Source organism: Fusarium phalaenopsidis, assembly GCF_050370095.1.
Source record: "Fusarium phalaenopsidis strain FUZ10S chromosome Unknown contig_32394, whole genome shotgun sequence".
Lineage (NCBI taxonomy): Eukaryota > Fungi > Ascomycota > Sordariomycetes > Hypocreales > Nectriaceae > Fusarium > Fusarium phalaenopsidis.
In genome coordinates, this window is record NW_028145379.1 from 131,057 (window position 1) to 145,908 (window position 14,852).

Sequence of the window (14,852 nt, forward strand, 5' to 3'; positions counted from 1 at the left end):
CTACACAGATGATACGTCTCCCTCAGAAGAGGTCCCCCGAGTTACGCAGGCTGTTTATGTCATTGAATTTAATGTATAATAATCGACACGGTTACAGAAAGTGTCTCTAGTTGATGATTATGGTCATTGTCATTGTCGCTACTGTGATGTGCTCGGAACACAGTTTGACGGGATATCACGAATGGTGACCCCGCACATAGTGTCTGTCAATGAACGAGTTCCGCTGGAGTTTTAGTGACAGCCTGACTTGTGTCAAAACTTCATTGTTGAATTGGTGGACATGGGTTGCGACTCAGCAAAGTGACTTCAAACTGACTGCTTCTGAATTGGGTTTGCTGCATTCACGCTTGGCGGATCTACGGAGAAGAAGCCGAGTTGGTGGCCTCAAATGACACGGGCAGAGGCAAAGCAAGTGTCATGAGCGGCGGCTGCTTGATACGGAGCCATGTATTGGCGTGGACGGCGTCGAGTGGCTGGCTGATCACCACTCAGCCCACCCAGGGAACCTTCTCGGATACCACCGCGTGTGAGATCGGTCGAACCAGGGATGATCGTAACAATTACAGTCAAACCAACCAGCGGATGAGAGGCAGAATGTGGCGCTTTTGGGAGACACCAACTGTGACAATAGACCATTGGACCAAATACCCCAAAAAGAGGAGGCCCCCGTAATGGAAGTACAGGAACCAATGGTATATATTGCTTCGCCACACCCACCGATAACCTTGAGGTCATAAATAGCCTCAGCTACTCGTCCGTCCTTGCAACCGGAATAAAGTCGGTATCCTGTCTTGGTTGGCCCAATGGAATCGGCAGATGCCATTGTTAGCTGCTTAATATCCAGAGCAATCATTGGTTGGACTGGGTTGAGACAGGGATGCCTTCCAAACAACAGGCCCGATTCTGTTCACCACTCGCACAATAGCGCCCACCAGTGCGAGAATTTAACGCGTTGGCGCTCACTTCCGAGGGATCCAGGGCACGCCGGGCGGCCTTGCACAATATTCTTTCCCTGTGCGCACCGGTTGATCGCAATTGGGCATGGCAGATCCGATGGAGTATGGTAGAGTACCCTTTTTCTTGAGATCGCCCTGCTTATCCTGGCTACCAAACCAATGTCGCCGTTGCGCCTTCTTGGGCTTGGTCAAGGCCATCCGCCGCCATGATAGGCAGCCACAGGCCTGCAACCCAAGTCGCAGTCGCCTGTTGAGCAGGTACTATGTACGGACAACCTTTACGTACGTTTCGCCTATTATAATCCAGTACTTTTTCACGGCAAATCATCCGAGGCCACCGACGCCCCCAGCCTAGGCCGTACGCCCCCTACAGCCAGCCCAGGCCATTGGACATACCAGGTAGAAGGGAAGGATTATCTGAGCTACTGCAAGAGGGTGAATGTTCTCTTCTAGCAGGGAGAGTTCTAACCAGTCGATGACCTCTTCACTGGCTCCATCATCACGAAATGCTGGAGGGGAGAGTATACCACAGCATGCCTGCTCTTGGGGATTGCCGCCGGCTTCACGCGAGCCTGCGAAACCTTTAGGTTAGGGTCATAATATATCAGGTGAATTCACTTGCCGCCGCGCTACCTTTTTATGTGCCCCGGCTCCTGCGCTAGGCTTAGCGGAGTCATGCCTGCCCAGCTTGGTAGTGTAGTGCAAATACCCCTCGGCCTACACCCATGAGCGGCGCAACTCAGAGCATTTTTCTCCCCTAAAGATGGACAATCAAGATCTGGCCACTGATCAGGATCTGTTCACTGATCGGGATCCGTTCATCCTTATCATAATCGCCAGCCGCGTTCACTCCAACGACCGCGGGAAGGACTGGCAACAGGCTTTGCATCAGCAACTACGCGATGGCAACCTAAGATGTATCTATCAGGATATAGTCGGCCAAACCAAACCGTCCCTTACCGAGCCGTCCCTTGAGGCGCTGATTCAACGCTGGAACTTACGCGACTATGATGCTGGCGACTATGATGACGAGCCCGACGAAACAGATGATACTGGCGACTGTGATGACGAGCCCGACGAAACAGACGATCTTGAGACGCGACTCGGAAATCTGGGGATCGACACGACCTTTACAATCTATGGAGATCTCCGGGACCGAAAGATACTGGCATGCATTGCCAGCGGGATGAACAAGAATGTGGTTAGGGATCTGAACAACCTGGACGAAGCAGAAGTGACTGGTGTTTTGGAAAACACCTGTAAACAGTTGCAAGACCGCAACAATGCTGGCCACCCGGATACCCCACCCGAAGGAAGCGTGGACTGCACGGCATGGGAGGCAACATACCGGGGGAAGACCCAGGATGCAAAAGACAACCACGGGAACCGGGGAGTGGGAGCCATACCACTGCCTGTGACGCCGAAGAACGGAGATGCCGGCATGGGCAGAGACGTTGTGTGACAGGGAGCCCCCCCACCCCAACAGAATAACCCGGCCCACTGGGCCCCGGCTGGAATGAGAATTGCCGGGAAGCAGCAGAAGCAAAGAGTCCCCCATGGTGAGACATGCTACCTGCAAAGCACTCCAGCAAGTCGAGGACCGTTCGCTCTAACCACATTTCATCTCGATTTCTTGGCTCACAGGAGAAAAGGGTCAACATGAAACGAAGTTGGAGGGTGTGTGCGTATGGAGCTGTTGGTCATCTGGCACCCCAGGATAATGCCCATATAAGTGCGGCTGCTGCCTTGCGGTTTTCAAATGCGGTCGCCTTGTCTTCGTCGTCATTGAACCCCGCAATGACTTCCTTGCGCTCCCATGTCATTCAGTTCATGCCGCAATCACAAGATGACTCTCTTACCAAAGCCTTCCCCATAAGTGGTTCCTCAGCCCAAGCCAACACCATCAGGGGAGCATATTTCAAGCCTCCTCTCAGCGGGCTGCATCTGCCCTCTTGGTACTAAGTGTACAAAAAATCGGTGGCACGGCCGAGCCACCGTGCTAACGCCTCAGACTCTAGTCAGATCCAAGTAAGTATCTCCTTGATTTGCGAACCAATTTCTAAGCAGGGGCAGTGAGGGAACCTTGACCTTGAAGAGCTTGACAAGCCACCATTCCATAATCGGGATTTTCATCCCATCGTATCTGGACTAGCGTAAGGACAGGGGCGGGAAGCACCATGTCTCAACTGGGAGGGAGCAGGGGGTAGAGGGGTCAACACATCTGATATACAGTACCTAGTGGAGTGGATCGGCCAGAAGGATGTTGAATGTGACAGCTTTATCTGAACTCCCATTTTGACAAAGGTGACTCGACTCTACCCGTTTTGACAAAGGTGTCTCGACTCTGTATACCCGCGCTTGCCGATCCCGATCTCAAATCACCCCCACACTTCGGAGGTGATTGCGGTCCATTGACGCCGGACTCGGCGTGAAACATGAATAAAATGGGAGGGTGGCCCTGGTAAGGCGACCAGCCACACAGAGACACACGTCCCCCCTCAAGGCCAGAGTCTGCGTACACACACAAGGCAAGTAACCAGGTAACCTTGCTGTTGAGGCGTTGTTGGTTTCCACAACCACCACGCATGGCACAACAGGGCCCAGTCTTGGCCAAGAATGGCATCTCTTCCCTGTAAATTAAGTTAAAGAATACTTATGTTAGAGCCTTCACGTCGGGCTTGTAGGGGTGCTCCTTGTCAAGCCTTTCCGAATGTTGATTGGCATTGGTTAATCGAGTCCCACCAGCCTTTGAGACCACGCGCTCGGTGCAAGCCAACCTTCGTTGTAAAATATTCCAACTTCTGCCTCACCTACGATTACTCATTGCCTTTGCCTTGATGTCGTCTCAGTGGTTTTGTTACGTTTTATCTTGTAACGGCCAGTCACGAAGTGGCTTGGCCTATTTCAGCAATGGTCAAGTCCTCCCCAAACCCCTTAACACGGCACGGTGTCAGATTCTTAAACACTTGGAGAATACCAGGCTCCAGGGCTTCCGGAAAGATGACCGGGGAGTATACCATCGCTCATTGATATTGGCCGGACATTTGGGTCACTTGTATGTTGCATTGGATATCCATTTGCTAGACGCCCATAATTGCCCATAGGCGATTGAAATTCTTTCCCGAAGAGTCACCCGTCAGTAGCGCGCCAGGGACAGTCGAAGTACAGGATCCAGGCGGTCTCATCAGATCTGTAACCAATATCAAAGAGCCGCACGCGACGCCAGATCCGCCAGAGCAGTACACTCGCCCTGTTCTCGCTTCTGGAGGGGATGTATCGTCAACCAATGATACTCATCAAAACGGCGATGAGGAGGCCTCAACTTGCGAATTACCAGCGACCAGCAATACCCTTCAGGGCGTTAAGAAGGAGCCTCCGGTCCCAAAGGCTCTACCGAGGGCCCAAAGAGGCCCAACATCCATACTATCCCAAACTCAGTGCACAAAAGGGAAGAGAAAACCTTTCGCCGCCGTTGAAGGCTCTTGCTGGTCCTGTAAGAAACGCAAAAGGAGATGCAACCTTGCGAAACTTACCTGCAGGCAGTGTGCTAGAAAAGGCATCTCCTGTGATTACAATGCTGTTTTACTCAGATGGGATTCCATGTCTACCCAACACCTCACTGTAGGGTCGAGATAGAAGGGGTCTAGCCGGAGTGCACGCGCGATGGAGATGGTCAAGTATGTCAAGGCTAGTTTTTAATTTACATCTGTTGCATCATCTTCCAGCTCAATGTTATCCTCTCCTATCTTGGTAAAAATAAACTTACACCATGATCATCGCTTCGGGGCCTCAGGCGCATCATCGGCTTCTTGATTCGTAGAGCTTCATCCAGAGGACCGGAACGACTCCTGCGATATTCAGTTTCTGGTTTAACTAGACGGTCATAGGACTTATCGAGGAGCAATCCGCCTTGCGTTCAAGACCGAGCGAGGCCGAAGGCCCCGAGAGACAAGGAGTTGGTGGGTGTAGGTTTCCACTGCCAGTTTTGCAGGCAAAGGAGGTGCGACCCCATGTGAGTCAGTACCAGCACCGTCTATGGCTACCTTAGAAACCCTCAAGGTGTCGGGGAGCTCGCCAGAATCAATAGGTGGTAATTGAACACCAGCATCGCTGTCGGTAATCGTGAGAAACCTGTTACGGAGAGCATCTTGAGCCGTCTGGCGATATATAGGCAGTGGGTAAAGCAGTGAGGCGAGAAAGGGGACGGCTGAATCATATATCTTACACCGAGAATACATGTGGGACGGGACGTCTCCATCGATGGGGAGACTACAAAGTAGCTCCACGATCATAACACCAAACGACCAAAGATCGACTTTGCTATCGTAGTGGTAGGCGTGCCGACATGGCCTTTCATTGACTCTAAGTCAGACGCCGAATTGAAGTCGATGAGCTTGGTTCTCATTGGGCTCCTTGATTCTAGCATGATATTATCAAGTTTGATGTCTCGGTGTGTGATATGGTGGCTATGTAGGTAGGAGAGGGCTTCGAGGACCTGTCTTGATAATGCTTTGCAGTCCAGTAGGCTAAATGGATGTCGTTCATGTGCCTGGCGGAGATTTTGGCCATCTATGAGCTCCAGGCCAACGTCTAGGGGCTTTGTCAAGGAATCATAGGAATGGAGTCGGACGATGTGTTCCTGGAAGAGAGGATTAGCTATTGTCTTCGTGCTCGTAGTTCACTTACATGCTGAATCCGTGGCAGTATTGATACTTCTCGCCTGATGTTCTCGATGCGTGTGTATCGTTTCACGGCCCATGTCTTCCCAGTGGGCGGGTCAGTGGCTCGATACACCATTGCGTTCCCACCTTGGCGAAGCACCATCGGGCGTGATCTCAGAGGATAGTGTGTGGGCTTGGACCCCACTCGGCCTTGTTTTCTCAGCCCTGTTTGCATTGCTTCTCGGTTGCCGCAATTTTCAGCTGCCGCTCACCGGCAAGACAGGAATGGAACTCGCTGGTCAAGAAGTTTTGATCAGAGCTTGGACCTCAAAAGACTCCGAGCCCTTCAGAGCCAGACAGATGTTGGAGCTGTTGTTCAGCGCGAGCGCCCGCCTCAGTAGCCTGGATACACACGCCCACACCCCTCCTTCTCTTCTCGCCACCCTGACCAGTGGATCAGTTGGGCTTGGTTGCGTATAATAGGCCAGCGGCACCCTGTTTGTAAACTCATTTGTGCTCTTTCACTTCGACTACTACCTCGCCTAGCCATCGATTCCCTGCCTCACCACCCCCCCGACCATCGATCATCCCGACTACTCCAACTGAGTGGACTTTATCCCAACGACCCCGCGGTGACCCCTCCAGTATCACCCAACCAGAGATATTCGCTCAACGATCCCTCCCAGCCGCGCCGTTCTCTCGCCGGAGTCTCCAGCGACAGGTACCGGCCTGCGTCCCTTGCTTCATCGTCTCCTTCAGCAGCAGTACGAGGGATGGGGGGCTCGGGCAACTACAGCAGCTACTATCTCGAACCCAGCGCATCCTTCTCGACGGCAAACATGCCTGGGACAGCCATGGCTTACGGGCCCGAGTACGGCCAGGACTCGCGCCAGCATCCTCAGAGCTTTGGCGGCTACAACACGGCCGCGACCGTGATGTACAACGTCGCCCAGCCTGTGGCGCAAAACCCCGTCTACGATGCGCAGCAATTTGGATCACGGCAACCTGCAACTATGCAGATGATGACGCCGGATGTCGCTTCGACACACTTCGGGTCCGAGACGGGAAGCACAGGCGGTCCGGACCTGCAACAGTCGGCGCAGGGCTCAAGCGGATCAGCAAACGTGTACCAGCAGAGTAATGCCATGAATGATGCGAGCAACATGTCGAACGTGGGCGCAACGCCCCAGGCGACCGCGAGCGCCGATGTTTCCATGGCAGAAGATCACGCGTACCCGGATGGCGCACTAGAGGAGAAATGGGTCAACTACCAGAGACAATTGGGCACCATATTCCAAGAGATCATGAATGGATCCTAGAAAGCGCATCCGAGACACTGCTGAGCGTCACCAGCTGGCTGTTGTCTCAGGTGGCAGACCTTGGTATGTGTTGTCGCAAACCTCAAGAGCATGGGTGGGAGCAGAGCATCAGGCAGGACGACATGGCTGACCAAGACTACAGGCCTCAATTTAGACGATACAAACCTCCACGCCGATCGAATCAAGTTATGGGACGATTTCAATCACGCCTGGTTAGGCCTTGGCCAGCGCCAGATGGAGTTGATGACTTCATCCCAGCCATCGAGATCGCAGAGCCTCATGTCAAAGGCCATGATTAAGAAGATGGGTAACGAATTAATACGTTTATGCGACGGGATCGAGCGCCACGGACTCGTCGACTACCAACACGGGGTGTGGGAGGAACTGATAACTGCCGGTATGCCCAAGACTCTCCTGACCAAGGCTCGACCTCGTGATGGCTAATAGAAGCGCATAGTTCTCGAAGACTGTCTGGACCTCTACGAAGCCTCAGAAGAAGCCAGCGGGAGCGGCGGAGCTCGATAAAGATTCAAGCCGTCCGTCTAGCACAGACTGTGACTTGCGGCACCTTCTTGACATGACATGGGCATCATTTTGTCACTCGAGACGACAAAGAGACGTGACCCTCGTAATTGGGCGCGGGGGTTGGCGACTGTATTACGCCACGGCACTTTGGGCCAACCGCCTCGATATTGGCGCCTGTTTCCCCCTTTGGTCACTGACACTTTGGACGCGCAACTACGCATCCATCCCACCTACTTGCTTGTGCTTTGGCGGCTGGTCCGGATGGCGGGGTGGAGGGATGGAGTTTGAGAAGGGGACCTGCCCCCTCCTTCGGTATTGTTGCTTTTCTCTTCAGTTTTTTCTTTTCTCGGTTGGGTTTACCTTTTCCCTTTGAATTTTTTTGTCCCTCTTACAATGGTTTTTTTTTTGTGCGTCCTGGGGCTCCGTTTCATCTCAAGTCTCAAGTTACGGAGCTACCCCTGACCATTGGGGTTTGCCGTATTTGACAGGCGCAACCGATCACCGCCGACTCACAGAAATGCTATCGTCAACTCCTTCGCCGCTGAAATATAGCTTTTTAGAAACTGGGCCCTCATTTGAGCATTTAACCGTAAAACTTTCTAAGAAATGATAGATAACCCTTTTCGGTTTCCGCAAGTGCAGGGCGGCATTCTTCTCGCCGAGGCTAGACATGGCAATCTCTAGGATTACCTAGATGATGATCGAGTTGTTCCTCCTCCCCAGCGTCAGGCTTTATGTCGCCAACTCCAGTCTCAAGAGCGGCGATGAATTTCTGTAACCCTGTGTAGCCATAAGGATTGGTTTGGTTCGGCATCTCTGAGGACTCTGTCTTTCCAGGGGCTGTGGCCACGGAGGAGCCGATGGATTGCATGAGTTTTGGGCGCTGCCAAGCGCAAGTAGGGCGAAGGGAAGACAAATTAGCACACTGGTCATCTCATTTCAAGCTAGTCATGTATCCTCCACCTGACCACTGCCTTTGTTGTTTAGTTGTTCCCACGTCGTCCCTGATACCGTGCTCCCTCGCCGGACCTACCTAATATAAATTCAGTCCTCTCGCCCGCTCAATTTCCCACAAATCACTCCCAATATCGACCCAAACCCTCATTCATACCCCAAAACAGTCTCAACCCATCCTCAACGCCCTGACGATTGGCCATGTGCAAAACCTTCCAGTACGTGACTTACTGCGACGTCTGCGGAGACATCGTTCCCGATGAAAACATCCCCGACGAAGTGAAGGATTTGAGAGAGAAAAGACGCCGCTGCCCAGAGGCACAACAAGAACAGGCTTACATGGCCGATGTGCACGAAATCTACTGTGATCATTTGAAAGAAATTACAAGATCCTCCACCTTCTCATGCGAAAACTGCATTGGCCATTCTGAGGTGAGTTCGAAGAAGAGATTGTTACTGCTCATCGGTTGCTGACTATGGTGCCACAAAGCCGGACCGATCCTGGAGATTCTACCTAATTGTCATAGCGGTAGCAAAGTAGGAATGGGTTGACGATGACTGAATCTTGAGAAGAAGGGTTAAACGATGGGTCATTCTTTATTGCAGGCCGTTTGGCCAAGTCGAAAGGAGTAATTAGGATTTCAAGCCGATAATACTACGCCTATCTTTTTATCGAAACCAAAAAAAAAAAAAAAAAAAACCGCCAAGACAACCCCATTATCTACCGCGTACCCTTCATTGCACGATTACGATAGTCTGTTGTTCCGGTGGAGAACGCACATACTCTACCATTAACACGACGATTCTAGAGCGGCAATGGAAAGACTTCTGGGAGGGTAGGAACCAAGCCGAGCCGATCATTTACAGTCGCGGAAGACAGCACGCTAGAGAAGTCACTTAGGCCTCGATTCCGCGCCCCGGACACGAGTTTCGGCGAGACCCTTTCTCAGCGATTAGCCTCCTCCTCTCCAGCCGCGCTCGGATCACTCCCCATGGCACTTGATGTATCTGTTGGCCGCGGTGCCCCTGAAGTCAGATGTGGGCATTCTTGCCTGAAGGGGATGACAAGGATGACCAATGGTGAATTCGTAGAGACAAGAGAGCTGACTCGGCTAGGTTAATGCAGTTTAGGCTCGCTTCACTGCAGTTGATGACTTTTGGATGACGGCTCATGGATCGATACGATCACTTCTTTGCGCGGATAGAGGTGCGCTTCGGCGGTCGAAGGATGGGGTGGGCAGGGGCGTCGATTGTAGGGTATCTGTAAGCTGAATTTTACTTTTCATTTTTCAGAGGCCCTGGCAGTGACTGAGTAATGTTCTGGCTCCTTGTCTGGTGGAATGCAACCATGACTTTTGAGGGCCGCTGAAAATGTTCCCACCGCGTGCTGCAAGCTCTCGGATTAATATCCTGGATCTCGATGCAAAACGGCGACCATGACGAGTCCCCTGGCTCGTCAAACCTACAAGGGTTTGGCGCAGCGAGATCACGTCGTCTGCAATTCATGTTGTAATGAGAAGATGCTGATTGCTTGATTCCTCCTAAAAGTGCAGTAGGGGGGGGAACCACTGTCTATGTACAGGCACGATCTCTTGTAGAGTGTTCCTCCTTCCACACCTTACCACCGCCTTGGTCGCCTCACACTTGTGATCTCCAACATCATGCACTGAGCTGCCGTCGGCACGAGCTCGCGACTCGTGTGATAGTTGTGACACTGAAGTGATGAGGGCTTCCGCAGTAGTTTCGAGAGAATCCATCTTCTCACAGGCCTCTTTGAGGTCGGAGATAGCTTTTGTCCATACTGCCGATTCACTGCTGCCTTTTCCTCCAGCTGTGCTACGAGTCGCAGGTGGCGTGCTGGATCTCGGCTCACTTGTGTGCTGCTGAATGGATGCCGCAATAGACTTGAGTGAATTCTGTACCTGTTTGATTTGAGAACTGACCCAGCGGGTTGCAGCAAAGAGCGCGGCGAGATCTGGTGCTGGAGTGCCGGGCTCAGCCGTGTTGGCGGATGTGCGAGGTTGTTTCTGGGGGGACGATGAGTGAACGGGGCGTGGCTGGATGGCAGGCTAAAGTATAGTACACTTCCGAGACTTATCCGGGAGCGACACTCTGGTCAATGCACCTGGTCAGCACCCCGCGATATGTACAGCAGGCCCACTCTCGGTCCGGGATTATAAGCGAACAGTCGCGCGCGAGCGCGGCTTTTATCGCTCTCACTATCTTAATAAACGCTATTTCCTCTCCTAGATTACTCTGAACCTGCCTGTGGTCCTTTGTGAGCAGTTCTTAGCAGTTCTTATATGCACCCTGAGATTGCCTTTTGTTGGAAATGTCTTGTTGCATGTGTCACACCGTCGGTCCGCTAAAGGCGCGCGAAACCCTCGATGAGCATGTTTTATGTGACGCTGAAGGTCACCCTTGCGCGCGAACGTCCCGTCGCACTGGCCGCACGGCAATCTTTCCCCCTCCCCATGGTCAATTATTTCATGTTGTTCAAGATCCCAAGGTCCCCGGCATACCTTGTGACAGACGTCACATACAACCCCCGTCCCCTCATGATTAAATTTTATATGTCGCGTAAGGCTTTCCTTCCTCGTGTACCCTTTGTCACACTGGTCATAGCCACATCGGAACTTTTGAGGAGGTTCGAGCTGAGATAGCTGCTGGCGGGGGCGGGGGCGGGTGGGTTGTTGTGGTTGGGTGGCAACAGGTGCATGAAGTGTCGCTGTTGGGGAATTACGCCGGTGCATTCTTTCTGGGTTCGAGATATGTGTACGCTGAGACGGTTCGTTGCCTTGCGCGGTTGACTCCATCGAGGAAGTTGGTTGTAGTTGAGGCCAATCGTTCGCTCCATGACCCTGGTCATGGTTGATATCTTCCACCTCGAGAGTCGCTGCCGGTTCGGGTGTTCTGACTTGTCTGTGGGCCCTGCGAAATGGCCTACCGCTGACGGGGGCAGGGGTAAGTGGCCGCCAGTCTTCGTCACCAGCGAGAGTCGTGTTGGATCCAGTTTCTTCGTCGAAGAGTGAAGTTGGAGAGTCGTTCGGTAGGTGGTCTGAGGGCTCATCCGATACATGAATGGCCGCACCGTCTCTGCCTAGCCACGATGCCGAGGTCCAGAAGATTGGATTCCATCGGAGGAAACAAGTGGCGGGCCACCCAGTGGATCTGACGTGACCCTCGGTGGTGAAGGGGGGGCACTGAGCAACTTGATAGCATTGCGGGGCCTGAATTTGCGTCGAGATTCGGTAGGCTGAATCGATTGACCTGAGCTGTCGGGCTTGGCCGCTCCGGGCCCTACCTCTCCCTCTGTAGATTGCGCGACTGCTGAGAGTGCTGTCACTGGGTGACCTAAGCGTTAATGCGATGCTCAACCACTATCGCTCAGGTAACTCACAGTAGCTCGGCCAGGTCGTAGAAAGTAGTATCATTGCCTTCAATGGAGCACCCAAACATGCGCTTGTCTTTGAGATCATCGGGCGTGCGATCTGGGAGTAGCTGGCACCCCTCTTCTCCGGCATGAGTCTTGAAAACCCTATAATCGTTGAACTGTGTATCACAAGTGCACTTTAGCGGTTTCTCATCGGAATGGCCAAATACATGGGAGTTAAGTGGACGATGTTCGTTGAATTCCTTCTTGCAATCACCACAAAAGAAAATAATTCTGGGTCGTTTAGATCGGCAACGATGCTTTTTTGCACTTTTTTTGTGGGTGAGTCCTGTCCTGCATAGGGTACAGGCATAGGGCATCGGTAATGGCTTATGACATTTATGAACCCTTCAATGAGTTAGTATGCTTCTTCGCTATACTTGAATTATTTACTTAGCATCAGACTCGTCGTCAAAACGCGGCGGTTTACCAGCAACTTCACAAGCAGGGTTATTGCACGCATAGGCGCCCTTGCCATTAGCATGTCGCCTCAATACGTGACGTTGCAGCATATCGAGTTGCGGGAATGTTTCATCTGCGCATATACCACAGCGAACCTGGTCCGGTACCTCTTTTGGGATAATATTGGCCGGTAGATCTTCAAGGGCTAGAGGTGGTTGAGTCTTAAGAGATTGGATTCCGTCCGAGCACGGAGTGCCTCTTGAGGGCGTGGTTGTTGCTGGTGGTTTGAGCATATCGCCTGTGTGATTGGGTGCCATTCTGATAACGGGTGCCAGGTCTGGTTCCATGACTTTGGTTGTTGTCAGGGTGCGGGAGTGTAAGCTTGGGTACCACCATTTCTCTCTGGGGACGCTTGCGTTTTCATAGACCACCGGACCTTGACAGGGGCACCATGATCCGTGGATGCAATGATCCGCAGGCCCTTCAGCTGGTGGAATCTGCGTCAACTTTCTTTTAGCGCGGAACACGGATATGAGCCGTCATGCCACCGCACAGGGAGACGGCGAGGCTCCACCGTGCAGGGGAGAGGCCCAGCACGCTAACGCCGCTGTGGTTGACCTGCTTGATCCCTGCTTTTGCGTTTCGAGCAGGGACACTGCTGCAGGGGTACAGTCAACAAGGATTAGGCAGAGGTGAGACATGGGAGACATGGGACACCCTCCACTTGCGTATCACATATCATTTTACGAAAGTTTGGGCGTGAACGTCTGCGTTGGTGGGTGCACTGATATCCTTTGGGGATAAAAATGCGAAGAGGCCCCTGTGCTGGTGGTTCGCCTTGTTCGCCTTCTTCTTGCCTGACTCCGCTTTTTTCCTCCTATCGCCGTTTTCGGAAACACTAGGATGAGCATCGCGACTGCGCTTACACGGACTGTCGATTCTTGCGCTATTGGTGTCAAGCCAAAGACTGATGCCGCTGCTATGCCTCGAACGGACACGAGGACTTCCTTTTCTCACCACGACTAGCCTATTGATGAGCAGAGTGTTCGTACGAAGTCACCTAGCCTGGTCAAAGATTCAGAAGTGTCGCAAGATCTTGCCAAGCTCACCTCGACAACAAATGATCCCTCTCCATTACCATCAACATATACTGTAACTGCAACTCTGCCTACAACCGGCTCGCTTGATGACTATGCGATTGAGGACGATAGTGAGAGCCTGGAGGAGTTCAAGGACAATGTTGACACCCACGAGCCAAAGTTGGAGGCTTTCCCGCGCATTACGCTGACGTGCGCGCGACCAATTTCCCTTATCGGCAAGCTTATCAGAAATAATACCCCCCATGATACTGGGAGTGGCGACGGCTCGGAGAAAACTCGAACCTCGGGAAACACCGCTGAACAGGGCCCTAGAATATTTCTATCACAAGTTGAGGACGCCGCACGCAATGCCAAAGAGAACGGCTGAAGGCTTGATGCTCAAATATTACATTATAAGTCGATAACTCAACTTTCGAAGCGGCGTTGTTGCCCGGATCAAGAGCATGAAACATTTGCTCCAGAGATGATCGAGTCCATGGCTAGGCACAGTGATGCCGAGCAACACCACTGGACAATGTCCGTCAATGGCTCGATTATCTCCTCCCCCAAGCCCGAACCTCCGAGCGACATCTCCCAACACCCTTCTGGGGCACTCTCCTTTCCTACTGTCACAGTGACCAGCGACGACGACAGCGACGACGACAGCAACGCCGTTCCCAACTCGGCCGGACCTGCTCCTCCGGCCAATCTCAATATCTGTTACGGCTATTGAATACCTTGAGTTGCATCGTCGTTGTCTGGAAATAGTAGCGCTGCTAGAAAAGTACGCGCGTATGCCCCGTCTGGTCCTGGTCACACGGTCCCAACATCTTGAAGAAGGCTGGAACGACAATACCACCTGTAGACAATGTTTGCCGCGAAATGATTTCGTGCCACTGAGCTCTAACGGCCCTATTTAAACTCCTTAAGAGACGCAGATGCTGTCTAAGAGAGGCGGTAGGGCCGGCGGCCACCCCGATTGAGCTTGCGAGACTAGCTGGGTATTGCGATTGTCTCTTGGGATAGCGTCAATTTACGTGAGCGACAGCGCGATCCGCACAGCGCCTTATCTCCCATAGAGCCGTTACGCTCGAGTGGAACTACTACGAGGTGGGATCATGGATGGGCGCATAGTGGGTAGGAAAGCCGAGTACATTGTTGAGTAGAAGGGAGAAGTCGTGGAACAGAGGGATGACGACAAAGTGAGCACACATTTGGGATGATATGTCGGGACTCTGGGGCTGTTATCTGCAACTTGATTGACGAGCTGTGACTGCACCATTAGATTTCAATGCTATGAGTGCCATAAGATATGTTCTTGGGGGTGTGACTGATCCCCCCTTCATCAAGAAGGATCACGATCTAGGCTAGAGGACATACCGTAACTATCATGTGGTCTTATTGAGCAGCATAAAAGGCCCAAAATCCCTCTGCAATAGCAGAAGGTATCTTCTACTTTTGCTGTATGGCATAGTGGTCATTGTGTTCCCCAGATCTCCTTTGGGAAAAGGGCTGCGTTCCCA

The 14,852-nt window shown here is 52.4% G+C and overlaps 2 protein-coding genes across 2 annotated transcripts; one reads left to right on the forward strand and one right to left on the reverse strand.

Annotated features, from left to right (window-relative positions):
- Nucleotides 1–1,713: 1,713 nt before the first annotated feature.
- Nucleotides 1,714–2,514, reverse strand: LRP88_14917 (uncharacterized protein; the record flags this gene model as incomplete). The annotated part of the gene is made up of 2 exons (XM_083251251.1): nucleotides 1,714–1,837; nucleotides 1,958–2,514. The coding sequence occupies 2 exons, from the start codon at nucleotides 2,512–2,514 to the stop codon at nucleotides 1,714–1,716; spliced, it is 681 nt and encodes a 226-aa protein (XP_083093006.1).
- A 3,174-nt stretch (nucleotides 2,515–5,688) lies between these two features.
- On the forward strand, nucleotides 5,689–6,936 carry LRP88_14918 (uncharacterized protein; the record flags this gene model as incomplete). Its single annotated transcript, XM_083251252.1, has 2 exons — nucleotides 5,689–5,732; nucleotides 6,279–6,936. 2 exons carry the CDS (start codon nucleotides 5,689–5,691, stop codon nucleotides 6,934–6,936), a joined length of 702 nt encoding a protein of 233 aa, XP_083093007.1.
- Nucleotides 6,937–14,852: the final 7,916 nt, after the last annotated feature.